Source organism: Oncorhynchus gorbuscha, linkage group LG04 (genome assembly GCF_021184085.1).
Source record: "Oncorhynchus gorbuscha isolate QuinsamMale2020 ecotype Even-year linkage group LG04, OgorEven_v1.0, whole genome shotgun sequence".
In the NCBI taxonomy this organism is placed as follows: domain Eukaryota; kingdom Metazoa; phylum Chordata; class Actinopteri; order Salmoniformes; family Salmonidae; genus Oncorhynchus; species Oncorhynchus gorbuscha.
Genome location: NC_060176.1, coordinates 2,617,901 through 2,633,068, shown reverse-complemented (window position 1 = coordinate 2,633,068; position 15,168 = coordinate 2,617,901). Strand labels below are relative to the sequence as shown.

The 15,168-nt window shown below is 43.3% G+C and overlaps 1 protein-coding gene across 4 annotated transcripts; it reads left to right on the top strand.

Moving 5' to 3' along the window:
• Positions 1-228: 228 nt before the first annotated feature.
• LOC124033526 (COP9 signalosome complex subunit 2-like) lies at positions 229-14,358 on the top strand. Of its 4 annotated transcripts, none has more exons than XM_046345548.1 (13): positions 229-374; positions 904-1,017; positions 1,098-1,175; positions 1,333-1,458; positions 3,767-3,856; positions 5,263-5,340; positions 5,729-5,903; positions 6,232-6,410; positions 6,648-6,700; positions 8,431-8,528; positions 9,260-9,342; positions 9,639-9,697; positions 13,743-14,358. In XM_046345548.1, exons 1-13 carry the CDS (start codon positions 237-239, stop codon positions 13,885-13,887), a joined length of 1,416 nt encoding a protein of 471 aa, XP_046201504.1. In that variant the 5' UTR covers positions 229-236; the 3' UTR covers positions 13,888-14,358. The 4 variants fall into 4 exon arrangements, with proteins under 4 accessions (XP_046201504.1, XP_046201502.1, XP_046201503.1 ...); XM_046345546.1 differs by having other exon boundaries at positions 3,758-3,856; XM_046345547.1 differs by having other exon boundaries at positions 233-380.
• Positions 14,359-15,168: the final 810 nt, after the last annotated feature.

Here is a 15,168-nt window from a genome sequence, read left to right as displayed (position 1 = left end):
TAAGATTAGGGAGGTAAGGCAGGGGTAAGACTTCATAAATACATCATGGTCCTCATGCTTGTCCCTTTGATTTGTGATGTAAGTTTTTTATGGCTATTTCTAGGATGATAAGGTAAGATAGTTATCAGTGAGTCAAATTGAATTAATTGAAAAGACTAGAAATGTTACAGATCTATACTGTGATGTGACAGCGACAGCGTCCGGTAGAAAAGCGAACTACAATACCAGAAAGAATAATGCAGTACTATGCTGAAACCGGCGTAGTGTTTGGTGGCGCTGTAGAGCTGCGATGTGTTTGTTGTCTCCGAAGACCCGTCAAGATGTCTGACATGGAAGATGATTTCATGTGCGACGATGAAGAAGATTATGATCTGGTAAGCGTAAGTTTACATAATACGTTTCTATTTCCTTGTTTTTTGATGTTTAATCAGAGCTGTTTCCTTAGCTAGTATATTTTCATTAGCTAGGTCGGAGCAGGGGAGTTAGCTAGTTAGGTAGCTAAACTACCTAGATAGATAGCTTGTTCAGCTAACGTTAGCATAAAGGCGAGGATAGCTTGCAGAGTTGCTGCTAGTGCTAGCTAAGCTCGGCTGCTTGACATGGGGGAAACTGAGTTTGCTATAGTATACTGAGTTAGCTTTACTCGTCAATTTATTATAGCATGTTATGTTACCATAGCTAGCCACAAAAATACAACCGTTTAGATAGCTAGGTGTAGATAACTACCCTGTGGCCGCGCATGCGCCGTTGCTGGTTAGAGAAAACAGCTAGTTACTTAGACTCATTAGTAAACAACTATGGCAAGCCGTTATCCCAGTCATAACATCTCTGTCACGTTATCAATTTTTGTTGTGTTAACTCATAGCCAGCTAACTTATGTCCTGAGTTTATGTCTCAACCCAGGAATATTCAGAGGACAGTAACTCAGAGCCAAATGTCGACTTGGAAAACCAGTACTACAATTCCAAAGCACTGAAGGAGGATGACCCCAAAGCAGCTCTCAACAGCTTTCAGAAGGTGGGTACTGGCTACTCACTCGCTCCACTCACTCACAGATTGATGAGTGTACGATGGTAATGTATACTCTCTATTGGCAGGTATTGGAGCTGGAGGGAGAGAAGGGAGAATGGGGGTTCAAAGCCCTAAAACAGATGATCAAAATCAACTTCAAGCTAGTAAGAAATTAAATGCTCTGTGGTGTTGTCTCAAAATGTCTACTCTCCATCTCTGAGTCCGTATGATTAGTGCTTGTGAGTTTTTCTTTATGACATACTGTCATTCCCACTGCAACTTCAATGCCCTGTCTCCTGTCGAACTGTGTGTGTCCTGCAGACCAACTTCCCAGAGATGATGTCTCGGTACAAGCAGCTGTTGACGTACATCAGGAGCGCTGTGACCAGAAACTACTCAGAGAAGTCCATCAACTCCATCCTAGACTACATCTCCACCTCCAAACAGGTATAGACGCAATACCTGGAACTAGAAGAAAAGGGTTTTTGGCCTCAAAGCTCAGATCTTTATTTTGGCTCAAATCTCAAGTGATGTGAACTGTTTGTTATTCCATTTAAAAAAAAACTTTTTATCAATATCAATTACTTACAACTTTTGTCTTATGTGGCCAATAAAGTTACTGACTCTGGGTCAGTCCTATTGGTATGAATGAAGTGGTGGCAGTGGTTCCATGTTCTACATGACTGAGGTGTTAATGTAGGCTGAGGTTCATGTTCTAGATGACTGAGATGTTAATGTAGGCTGAGGTTCATGTTCTACATGACTGATGTGTTAATGTAGGCTGAGGTTCATGTTCTACATGACTGATGTGTTAATGTAGGCTGAGGTTCATGTTCTGGATGACTGAGGTGTTAATGTAGGCTGAGGTTCATGTTCTAGATGACTGAGGTGTTAATGTAGGCTGAGGTTCATGTTCTACATGACTGATGTGTTAATGTAGGCTGAGGTTCATGTTCTACATGACTGATGTGTTAATGTAGGCTGAGGTTCATGTTCTAGATGACTGAGGTGTTAATGTAGGCTGAGGTTCATGTTCTGGATGACTGAGGTGTTAATGTAGGCTGAGGTTCATGTTCTGGATGACAGGTGTTAATGTTGGCTGAGGTTCATGGTCTAGATGACTGAGGTGTTAATGTAGGCTGAGGTTCATGTTCTGCATGACTGAGGTGTTAATGTAGGCTGAGGTTCATGTTCTAGATGACTGAGGTGTTAATGTAGGCTGAGGTTCATGTTCTACATGACTGATGTGTTAATGTAGGCTGAGGTTCATGTTCTGGATGACTGAGGTGTTAATGTAGGCTGAGGTTCATGTTCTGGATGACTGAGGTGTTAATGTAGGCTGAGGTTCATGTTCTGGATGACTGAGGTGTTAATGTAGGCTGAGGTTCATGAGCTGGATGACTGAGGTGTTAATGTAGGCTGAGGTTCATGTTCTGGATGACAGGTGTTAATGTTGGCTGAGGTTCATGGTCTAGATGACTGAGGTGTTAATGTAGGCTGAGGTTCATGTTCTAGATGACTGAGGTGTTAATGTAGGCTGAGGTTCATGGTCTAGATGACTGAGGTGTTAATGTGGGCTGAGGTTCATGTTCTAGATGACTGAGGTGTTAATGTAGGCTGAGGTTCATGTTCTGGATGACTGAGGTGTTAATGTAGGCTGAGGTTCATGTTCTACATGACTGAGGTGTTAATGTAGGCTGAGGTTCATGTTCTAGATGACTGAGGTGTTAATGTAGGCTGAGGTTCATGGTCTAGATGACTGAGGTGTTAATGTAGGCTGAGGTTCATGTTCTACATGACTGAGGTGTTAATGTAGGCTGAGGTTCATGTTCTGGATGACAGGTGTTAATGTAGGCTGAGGTTCATGTTCTACATGACTGAGGTGTTAATGTAGGCTGAGGTTCATGTTCTGGATGACAGGTGTTAATGTAGGCTGAGGTTCATGTTCTAGATGACTGAGGTGTTAATGTAGGCTGAGGTTCATGTTCTGCATGACTGAGGTGTTAATGTAGGCTGAGGTTCATGTTCTGGATGACAGGTGTTAATGTAGGCTGAGGTTCATGTTCTACATGACTGAGGTGTTAATGTAGGCTGAGGTTCATGTTCTGGATGACAGGTGTTAATGTAGGCTGAGGTTCATGTTCTGGATGACTGAGGTGTTAATGTAGGCTGAGGTTCATGTTCTAGATGACTGAGGTGTTAATGTAGGCTGAGGTTCATGTTCTGGATGACTGAGGTGTTAATGTAGGCTGAGGTTCATGGTCTAGATGACTGAGGTGTTAATGTAGGCTGAGGTTCATGAGCTGGATGACTGAGGTGTTAATGTGGGCTGAGGTTCATGTTCTAGATGACTGAGGTGTTAATGTAGGCTGAGGTTCATGTTCTGGATGACTGAGGTGTTAATGTAGGCTGAGGTTCATGTTCTAGATGACTGAGGTGTTAATGTGGGCTGAGGTTCATGTTCTAGATGACTGAGGTGTTAATGTAGGCTGAGGTTCATGTTCTAGATGACTGAGGTGTTAATGTAGGCTGAGGTTCATGTTCTAGATGACTGAGGTGTTAATGTGGGCTGAGGTTCATGTTCTACATGACTGAGGTGTTAATGTAGGCTGAGGTTCATGTTCTGGATGACAGGTGTTAATGTAGGCTGAGGTTCATGTTCTAGATGACTGAGGTGTTAATGTGGGCTGAGGTTCATGTTCTAGATGACTGAGGTGTTAATGTGGGCTGTGGTTGGTTGTTTTATGTGTCACAGATGGACCTGCTGCAGGAGTTTTATGAAACAACGCTGGACGCTCTGAAGGATGCCAAGAACGACAGACTCTGGTTCAAAACTAACACAAAGGTAGGGTGTGTCAAAATAATATCAGCTTTTTCCTAGTGTGCACTCAGTCACTACTTCCCACAAAAATCAAAAAGCAGTGGATTGGTGGAGTCAGGGACTAGTAATTTCCTCACAAATCAATAAAGTGAAGTGAACGAGTGAGAATTGGGACATATGCATGTAGTACACAATGTTTCTGTTTATTTCTATGGGTAGGACAATATCTGATCTGGCAGTTTGTCAGGCCTCTGTGTTTGGGATTTTCTAGAAGTTGTTGTTGTCTCTCAGCCTGTTTTAACTGTTGTCCTCTGGTTGTCTCTCAGCCTGTTAACTGTCGTCCTCTGGTTGTCTCTCAGCCTGTTAACTGTCGTCCTTGTGTTGTCTCTCAGCCTGTTAACTGTCGTCCTCTGGTTGTCTCTCAGCCTGTTTTAACTAAAGTCCTCTTGTTGTCTCTCAGCCTGTTTTAACTAAAGTCCTCGTATTGTCTCTCAGCCTGTTTTAACTAAAGTCCTCTGGTTGTCTCTCAGCCTGTTTTAACTAAAGTCCTCGTGTTGTCTCTCAGCTTGTTTTAACTAAAGTCCTCTGGTTGTCTCTCAGCCTGTTAACTGTCGTCTTTGTGTTGTCTCTCAGCCTGTTTTAACTAAAGTCCTCGTGTTGTCTCTCAGCTTGTTTTAACTAAAGTCCTCGTGTTGTCTCAGCTTGTTTTAACTAAAGTCCTCTGGTTGTCTCTCAGCTTGTTTTAACTAAAGTCCTCTGGTTGTCTCTCAGCTTGTTTTAACTAAAGTCCTCTGGTTGTCTCTCAGCCTGTTTTAACTAAAGTCCTCTGGTTGTCTCTCAGCCTGTTAACTGTCGTCTTTGTGTTGTCTCTCAGCCTGTTAACTGTCGTCCTCTGGTTGTCTCTCAGCCTGTTTTAACTGTCGTCCTCTGGTTGTCTCTCAGCCTGTTTTAACTGTCGTCCTTGTGTTGTCTCTCAGCCTGTTTTAACTGTCATCCTCTGGTTGTCTCTCAGCCTGTTTTAACTAAAGTCCTCTGGTTGTCTCTCAGCCTGTTTTAACTAAAGTCCTCCGGTTGTCTCTCAGCCTGTTTTAACTAAAGTCCTCTGGTTGTCTCTCAGCCTGTTTTAACTAAAGTCCTCCGGTTGTCTCTCAGCCTGTTTTAACTAAAGTCCTCCGGTTGTCTCTCAGCCTGTTTTAACTAAAGTCCTCTGGTTGTCTCTCAGCCTGTTTTAACTAAAGTCCTCCGGTTGTCTCTCAGCCTGTTTTAACTAAAGTCCTCTGGTTGTCTCTCAGCCTGTTTTAACTAAAGTCCTCCGGTTGTCTCTCAGCCTGTTTTAACTAAAGTCCTCTGGTTGTCTCTCAGCCTGTTTTAACTAAAGTCCTTGTTGTCTCTCAGCCTGTTTTAACTAAAGTCCTCTTGTTGTCTCTCAGCTGGGCAAGCTGTACCTGGAGAGGGAGGAATTTGGGAAGTTACAGAAGATCCTCAGACAGCTGCACCAATCCTGTCAGGTACAGTAAGACAGGTGGTAGTCTGAGACAACGCTTAGTCTGATGGGGTTTACACAGCCATCTGAGTAGCTAAGTTCCCAATATGGCTGCTAGCAGTATTTTTGTTGTTGTATACTGGTATGATCTGTTATGTTGTATATCTATGTGCACTGGAGACAGATGATGTTGCATTTATATGGTATGTTATGTGTATATCTGATCTATTATGTGGTATATCTGTATCTATGTGCACTGCAGACAGACAATGTTGAAGATCGGTGGTCTGTTATGTGCATATCTGATCTGTTAAGTTCTATATCTATGTGCAGTGCAGACAAAGGATATTGGGGATCTATGGTCTTTTATGTGTGTGTGATCTGTAATGGTGTATATCTATGTCTCTCTCTAGACAGATGACGGGGAGGACGACCTAAAGAAAGGCACCCAGCTCCTGGAGATCTATGCTCTGGAGATCCAGATGTACACAGCCCAGAAGAACAACAAGAAGCTGAAGGCCCTGTATGAACAGTCCCTGCACATCAAGTCTGCTATCCCTCACCCACTCATTATGGGAGTCATCAGGGGTGTGTTTCCACCGTAGACAGATGAAACCCTGAAGGCAGCATAGCTGTCAACATTATTATATTTTACATTTATTGCATTGGAGCCACACACACAGCGGTTTACATTGAATAACTACATTGACCGTAGAAAAAGAATCCCCCTTCGAATAGTAATTCTATGGTTACGCCTTGTAAACTGACGTGTAGGAAAACTCGGGGAGGTTTGCCACTATCGTGGATAAAACCGATAATATTGTATAAGATGGTAAAAAGATGTGTGTGTGTCAGTCACTGCGTGTGTTTATGTGATGTACTAACAGGCCTGTTCCTGTTTTGTCCCCTTCCCCAGAGTGTGGGGGTAAGATGCACCTGAGAGAGGGGGAGTTTGAGAAGGCCCACACAGACTTCTTTGAGGCGTTTAAGAACTACGATGAGTCAGGCAGCCCCAGGAGAACCACCTGTCTGAAGTACCTGGTGCTGGCCAACATGCTCATGAAGTCTGGAATCAACCCTTTCGACTCACAGGAGGTACAACACTCATTCAATTCAGTTTAGTTTAAGTCCAGTTAATTTAAATGTTATTTATCCCCTTAGAGCAATTACTAACATTATCATTATGGAACCATACACGTGGTGGATGCATCCCGTACCTTTATATTGTTGGAGGCAACATTGCATTAATCACATTCAAATCACCTGCAGCAAACACTGCTTGATAAAGTGTTGTATTACAGTGCCTGTTCTTATTGTGTTTTTCTGTGACAGGCCAAACCCTATAAAAACGACCCAGAGATCTTGGCCATGACAAATCTAGTAAGGTAAGAGCATGTGTGTGCTTCTAGTCATCCATGGCGGTGTTGCTGATATTTTAGGGTAGAAAGCCAAGGCATCAGTTAAACAATAACGTCACTATGTACAACCTATTTCCACTTATTTGTGCTGAGTTGTCAGTCGACCCAAACTGTTATTGTTTTACATCACATATAAGTGGTTGATGGAGGTGAAACATAGTGAAGATACCCTTTAACCACGGGTTCAGCTGTGGCGTCTCTTCAACCTCATTTATGATCAGTCTGGGATCTACGACACAGAGGGTCTGCTCTGTGATTTTGATGCAATTGCAGAAGGAAATGGAACCGCTCCTAGGCTGTGGCTCTGACACCTGTCTCTCAAAATGTAAAACAAGGCTGAGGCCTCCGTGAGCTTGTGTTTGTTTCCCAGACGATGACTGGTTGACAGGTGTAGTTGGAGAGGGGTTTCTGGTATGTCTGCTCTGAACAGTGTGAGAAGCATGAATGCCCTACCGTTCACGGGCTCCACATTCCTTAACACAGCGGATGCTGGATTGAATGGCATCGACCATAAAAAGCCCATTTGAAAGCCATTTGCTCTTTAGCTCTGGTCTCCTCCCTTAACACCATGGGACCACGCAGCCATCATACTGCTCAGGAAGGAGACGCCTTTTGTCTCCTAGAGATGAACGTACTTTGGTGCGAAAAGTATAAATCAATCCCAGAACAACAGCAAAGGACCTTGTGAAGATGCTGGAGGAAACAGGTACAAAAGTATCTGTATCCACAGTAAAACGGGTCCTATATCAGCATAACCTGAAAGGCCGCTCGGCAAGGAAGAAGTCACTGCTCCAAAACCGCCATAAAAAAGCCAGACTACGGTTTGCAACTGCACATGGGGACAAAGATCATACTTTTTGGAGAAATGTCCTCTAGTCTGATGAAACAATAATATAACTGTTTGGCCATAATGACCATCACTATGTTTGGAGGAAAAAGGAGGAGGCTTGCAAGGCGAAGAACACCATCCCAACCGTGAAGCACAGGGGTGGCAGCATCATGTTGTTGGGGTACTTTGCTGCAGGTGGGACTGGTGCACTTCACAAAATAGATGGCATTATGAGGAAGGACAATTGTGTGGATATATTGAAGCAACATCTCAAGACATCAGTCAAGAAGTTAAAGCTTGGTCACAAATGAGTCTTCCAAATGGACAATGACCCCAAGCATACTTCTAAAGTTGTGGCAAAATGGCTTAAGGACAACAAAGTCAAGGTATTGAAAAATCGTGTGTGAGCAAGGATGCCTACAAACCTGACTCAATTACACCAGCTCTGTCAGGAGGAATGGGCCAAAATTCACCCAACTTATTGTGGGAAGCTTGTGGAAGGCTACCCAAAACGTTTGACCTTAGTTAGACAATTTAAAGGCAATGCTACCAAATTCTAATTGAGTGTATGTAAGCTTCTGACCCACTGGGAATGTGATGAAAGAAAAGCTGAAATAAATCACTCTCTACTATTATTCTATAGACATTATAGACATTTCACATTCTTAAAATAAAGTGGTGATCCTAACTGACCTAAAACAGGTAATTATTGCAACGATTAAATGTCAGGAATTGTGAAAGTAAGAATAAATGTATTTGGCTAAGGTGTATGAAAACTTCTGGCTTCAACTGTCTGTCATTATTTTATGGATTGTAATGTCATTATTCTAACCCAGTGACTGTTCTACTGTTGTGTGTCTACTCTCAGCTCCTATCAGAATAATGACATCACAGAGTTTGAGAAGATACTGAAGACCAACCATAGCAGTATCATGGATGACCCCTTCATCAGAGAACACATAGAGGGTGAGTGGTGTTTGTGTGCCTGTGTGTATATGTGTGGGCTTTCTCACATTTGTTGATGAACGAGACATGGAAGTATTGCATTGAAGACGAGGTTTCAACAAACTTGAGACAAACTGTACCAGTATCTGCATATTGAGATGATGTGCCCTGGTGGACGGGGTGAGGGTGCCCTGGTGGACGGGGTGAGGGTGCCCTGGTGGACGGGGTGAGGGTGCCCTGGTGGACGGGGTGAGGGTGCCCTGGTGGACGGGGTGAGGGTGCCCTGGTGGACGGGGTGAGGGTGCCCTGGTGGGGTGCCCTGGTGGAGGGTGAGGGTGCCCTGGTGGACGGGGTGAGGGTGCCCTGGTGGACGGGGTGAGGGGTGCCCTGGTGGACGGGGGTGAGGGTGCCCTGGTGGACGGGGTGAGGGTGCCCTGGTGGACGGGGAGGGTGCCCTGGTGGAGGGGTGAGGGTGCCCTGGTGGACGGGGTGAGGGTGGACGGGGTGAGGGTGCCCTGGTGGACGGGGTGAGGGTGCCCTGGTGGACGGGGTGAGGGTGCCCTGGTGGACGGGGTGAGGGTGCCCTGGTGGACGGGGTGAGGGTGCCCTGGTGGACGGGGTGAGGGTGCCCTGGTGGACGGGGTGAGGGTGCCCTGGTGGACGGGGTGAGGGTGCCCTGGTGGACGGGGTGAGGGTGCCCTGGTGGACGGGTGAAGAGACTCTGATCAGTGCTGTTTTGTCTTATTTTCCAGAGCTGCTGCGGAACATCAGGACCCAGGTCCTTATCGCGCTCATCAAGCCTTACACTAGAATACACATCCCATTCATCTCTAAGGTAAGTCTGAGGACAGCACTGGCATGTGGACTAACTAGCCTGGTCCCAGATCTGTTTGTGTGCTTTTTTGCCAATTCATATGGTCATTGGCATGATGATTTTTACAATAAGAGTTGGTAGGACAGCACAAACACATCTGAGACCAGGCTAGAGTTAATCATTGACTTCACTGTGTGTATTGATAATGTATCTGATAATGAACTTTGCTGAGTAGATCATGTATTTATTAGGTCACTGATGTTGCTGTTTGGATTGATCAAAGTGTAACGCCCTGTGTTCTGTCTCCTCTGTCTCAGGAGCTGAACATAGATGTTTGTGACGTGGAGAGTTTGTTGGTGCAGTGCATATTGGACAAGTAAGTTTGTCCTAGACATGCATATGATCTGTGGCCCAAACTACCATTTAGGAGTGTAGAATCCACTGTTAGGAAAAGTTTTTTGCATCAAACAGACATTCACGCCATGGAAGACTTGTATGTTTTCTCGAGACTCTTCCGTATTTCTATGAGGCTGAATACCTCTTATATACGACACCGAGTGCTCTTCCATTGACAGACTGACCAGGTGAAAGCTATGACCCCTTATTTCACTTGTTAAATCCACTTCAGTCAGTGTAGATGAAGGGGATGAGACTGGTTAAAGAAGGATTTTAAAGCCTTGAGACATGGATCGCTGATGGGTTTCCTGTGTGTATCAGGATGGTCCACCACCCAAAGGACATCCAGCCTACTTGACACAACTGTGGGAAGGAAACATTGGATTCAACATGGGCCAGCATCCCCTTTCGACACCTTGTAGAGTCCAGTCCCTGATGAATTGAGGCTGTTCTGAGGGCCAAAGGGCGAAGGGTGCAACTCTATATTAGGAAGGTGTTCCTAATGTTTTGTGTGCTCTAGGGCTTACCCCATTTAGTCCATTGTTTGGTCAATAGGCTGTTGGTGGACCAGGATCTTTTTTCAGTCGAGTAGTGGTAAATATATTCTAAAGAATGATGACACACGAGACACCTGTCTGATTCACTCCTGTCTGACTGGACTAATCCATTGCAGGCCGCGGGATGGTACACCAGTATCACCAGCAGTACATTTACCATAAATGACCAACATTTCATATCTTTTTTTAATTTATTTTTTATTTCACCTTTATTTAACCAGGTAGGCTAGTTGAGAACAAGTTCTCATTTGCAACTGCGACCTGGCCAAGATAAAGCATATAGCAGTGTGAACAGACAACACAGAGTTACACATGGAGTAAACAATTAACAAGTCAATAACACAGTAGAAAAAAAGGGGAGTCTATATACATTGTGTGCATGAGGTAGGCGAATAATTACAATTTTGCAGATTAACACTGGAGTGATAAATGATCAGATGGTCATGTACAGGTAGAGATATTGGTGTGCAAAAAAGCAGAAAAGTAAATAAATTAAAACAGTATGGGGATGAGGTAGATAAAATTGGGTGGGCTATTTACCGATAGACTATGTACAGCTGCAGCGATCGGTTAGCTGCTCAGATAGCAGATGTTTGAAGTTTGTGAGGGAGATAAAAGTCTCCAACTTCAGCGATTTTTGCAATTCTTTCCAGTCACAGGCAGCAGAGTACTGGAACGAAAGGCAGCCAAATGAGGTGTTGGCTTTAGGGATGATCAGTGAGATACACCTGCTGGAGCGCGTGCTACGGATGGGTGTTGCCATCGTGACCAGTGAACTGAGATAAGGCGGAGCTTTACCTAGCATGGACTTGTAGATGACCTGGAGCCAGTGGGTCTGGCGACGAATATGTAGTGAGGGCCAGCCGACTAGAGCATACAAGTCGCAGTGGTGGGTGGTATAAGGTGCTTTAGTGACAAAACGGATGGCACTGTGATAAACTGCATCCAGTTTGCTGAGTAGAGTGTTGGAAGCAATTTTGTAGATGACATCGCCGAAGTCGAGGATCGGTAGGATAGTCAGTTTTACTAGGGTAAGTTTGGCGGCGTGAGTGAAGGAGGCTTTGTTGCGGAATAGAAAGCTGACTCTTGATTTGATTTTGGATTGGAGATGTTTGAAATGAGTCTGGAAGGAGAGTTTACAGTCTAGCCAGACACCTAGGTACTTATAGATGTCCACATATTCAAGGTTGGAACCATCCTGGGTGGGGATGCTGGTCAGGCGTGCGGGTGCAGGCAGCGAACGGTTGAATAGCATGCATGTGGTTTTTACTAGTGTTTAAGAGCAGTTGGAGGCCACAGAAGGAGTGTTATGGCATTGAAGCTCGTTTGGAGGTCTACATTGTTTGGTTACTGTCATTTATTTGAATGCGTTCACAATATTATTATTCCAGTCTTACCGTTGTCATTGTAGGAATGGACACATTGTTAGCCGAGTGTGTGCCAATTTGGGGATCGGATAGTATTTCTGATTGTCTTAACTCCCCATCACTGTGGAGCTTCTCAAATAAATGTTTTCTTCGCCTTCAACAGCAAGTAAACAAAGTCTGTTTTTACATCCATTGAGAATGAAAATAGTTTCTCAACGTAGCCTATTTAAAAAATATTTCCAGCTCTTTCGATAACCACTCGGCATGAAAGAGGGAAAAATGTAATTACCTGATCGGGTGGAAACGTCATAAAGGCCCACCTGATTACTTCATGTGATTTTATAGGAGATTTATTTTTATCAGGATTTTTTCTACCTGCGGGCTGCAGTGTTTTCATTTGTTGGCATTATGTAGGCTATTTTTACCTATTGGCAATAGAAGTTACTTTTTTCATTAGGTATAATTCTTATTGACCACATGACATTGATTTTGAGATTTGAAGACTTTATTATAAATTAAACTGTTTTACAAAAATGTGCATATTAAAATCATAACTGGCACGCAGATCAGTAGAAATTATATAATAACTTTCCAATCCACATAGAAAAGGGTGATGACCGTTGGTGTAGCTTATTACAGGCTACTTCAGGAGCCTAACGGCAGAAGCTGCAGAGGCCAGCAGCAGCGGGAAGAGGAGGGTCTGGTTGGGAATAGGTTTTTGTCTTTCTGGTTAGGCTATATTGATCTCTGGCTCCCTCTTTGGTAATTTGTGTCTTTATTTTTAATTGCAGTGCTTAAAGCATCAGACATGCTCAGTAGTCAACATATAGTTGATTTTATTCTAACAATAGGGTGTGTCTATATATGTAAAAATAAACAAACTATTTTTGTTGTTGGGACAGCCCTAGTATACTCAGTGGTCCTCTGTAGCTCAGTTGGTAGAGCATGGCGCTTGTAACACCAGGGTAGTGGGTTCGATTCCCGGGACCACCCATACGTAGAATGTATGCACACATGACTGTAAGTCGCTTTGGATAAAAGCGTCTGCTAAATGGCATATATATTATTATATTATAGTGTACCTGGCTGACAGAGGCATCACAAGACGAAGCAAAGCATGTTTCTTGTGCATGTGTGTTAAGACATGTTTCGTCTACTACGGGGATCATTTGAATTTCTCAGTTCCTCATAGTTTCCACCCTGCACCTTGAGGAATGCAGGAGGCCAGCATGAGTCTCTGTCTCTCTCTCTCTCTGTCTCCCCCCCCCTGTCTCTGTGGTGCTATTCTTCCCTGTTTAATTTATTGCAGATCTGTAATTTATTACTGGTTTCATTATTTAGTTTAGAAGTAGTGTATTGCACACATTCAGTAACTTGCAGGCTACATGAAGTAAACTGATGAAAGATACCTGTAAACTGTTGATTGCTCCCGCAGTTTTATTGTGCAACGTTTTGACCCAAAGGTCCTTGTCAGCCGGATCAAGATCTATTGATCAAAACGTTGGGCAAATAAAACTTTGGGAGAAATCAACAGTTTGCGGGTATCTTATCTAGTATGTCTTTATTATTTCCCATGCTACTGTAGCAGACTGCTGTGCATTGTTTACTACCCTCAGCCTGATCAGATCTACAGCCAGTCAACTGGAACAGTTGACATTTGACACTGCATTCCCACTGTTGTCACGGAGCTCAACAGAATATGTACTGTATGTAGTGAAATGTGGAGGTGGTGGAATGTGTTCATCAGAAAGCTTAGTGTAGATGTGATAATTGGTTGAGAGAGAGTACAAATATCAGTGGTTCGGGTGCTTGACAGAAACCAAACAGTGAAAGAAGTTCAACAATGACTCCAGCTAATGCTATCCACAGTGATTTGTGTCATTTGAACCATAATCAAATGCAAATATTGATGTTGTTGATCCCATTTTTATATAAAAATGCATTGTTTTATACAATATTGTTTCATCCATTTCTAAATGTTTTCCTGACCAAGATGGAAAGAATGTTTAGTCATGTTGCTAGGATGCCAATGTCCATTCTTGTGTTGTATTTATTGAACCATTGTTCTGTTCTCTCTTGTGCTGTGGTTTCCTCCCTGTAGCACCATCCAAGGCCGTATCGACCAGGTCAACCAGCTGTTGGAGCTAGACTACCAGAAGAGAGGAGGGGCGCGCTACACTGCCTTAGACAAATGGACTAAACAACTCAACTCTCTCAACCAAGCCATCGTCAGCAAACTCACATGATTCTGACTGATGTGACAATGGACAGCACTGAAAGATAGGAAGGAGAATCTCCATCAACTGTTCCAATGTGTCAGAATAGAAACCAGACGATCCAGTGTGGATGGGCTGAGCGGAGAGGAGCTCCACAGCAGCACAGAGATGTTTTGTGATCTGACACTGCGTTTCCTAGAGAAGGAGATATACTGCTTTCTAGAAGACATCAGCGCTCTTTAAGGGACATCTCGGTTTACGTCAAGCCCTTCGTGTTTGTTTTTCACAAGACTTTAGTAGAATGATTTAAGAAATATCACTGTCAACACCTTTTTAAAAGTGCTGTATTTTTTTGTGGTGGGCAGTTTGAGTACAATAACACAATGGTTTATTAGTGCCTGTTGACTGGCAGCTGGTGTTGGGAAACCTTTTTCACAACATGTAGCGGCAGCATTGCATTCACGTTGGCGGTTGTGAATAAAACAAACTAATGTTCTCCAACTGTGTTTACTGTATATGACATTTCTATGTAGGTCTAGATACCGTCTACCTTTTAGCTCTCATGCTAACATTGGTTCCATACTATATTATTTGTAAATATCGGTATTATTTGGTATTTGCAACAGACTCCTGTTCTTAGTGTTAGTCAATTGTTTGTGTGCAGAAAGTTATGAATAGATAGATAGATTCACTCCCATCACTGAAAATGTATGTCATCCATCACATTGCATACAGAACAGTAGCAAAGCAGAAATCTGTTAGAATTATTATCCAAAAGTTGATTCAGTGTTGTAGGCTAGACATACAGTTGAAGTCGGAAGTTTACATACACTTTGGTTGTAGCAATTAAAACTCGTTTTTCAACCACTCGACAAATGTCTTGTTAACAAACTATAGTTTTGGCAAGTCGGTCAGGACATCTACTTTGTGCATGACACAAGTCATTTTTCTAACAATTGTTTACAGACTAATTATTTAACTTATAATTCACTGTATCACAATTCCAGTGGGTCGTAAGCTTACATACACTAAGTTGACTGTGCCTTTAGCTTGGAGAATTCAAAAAATGATGTCATGGCTTTCGAAGCTTCTGATAGGCTAATTGACATAATTTGAGTCAATTGGAGGTGTACCTGTGGATGTATTTCAAGGCCTGCTCTCAAACTCAGTGCCTCGCCTCTTTGCTTGAAATCATGGGTAAATCAAAAGAAATCAGCCAAGACCTCAGAAAAATAATTGTTAACCTCTGCAAGTCTGGTTCATCCTTGGGAGAAATGTCCAAACGCTTGAAAGTACCACGTTCATCTGTAC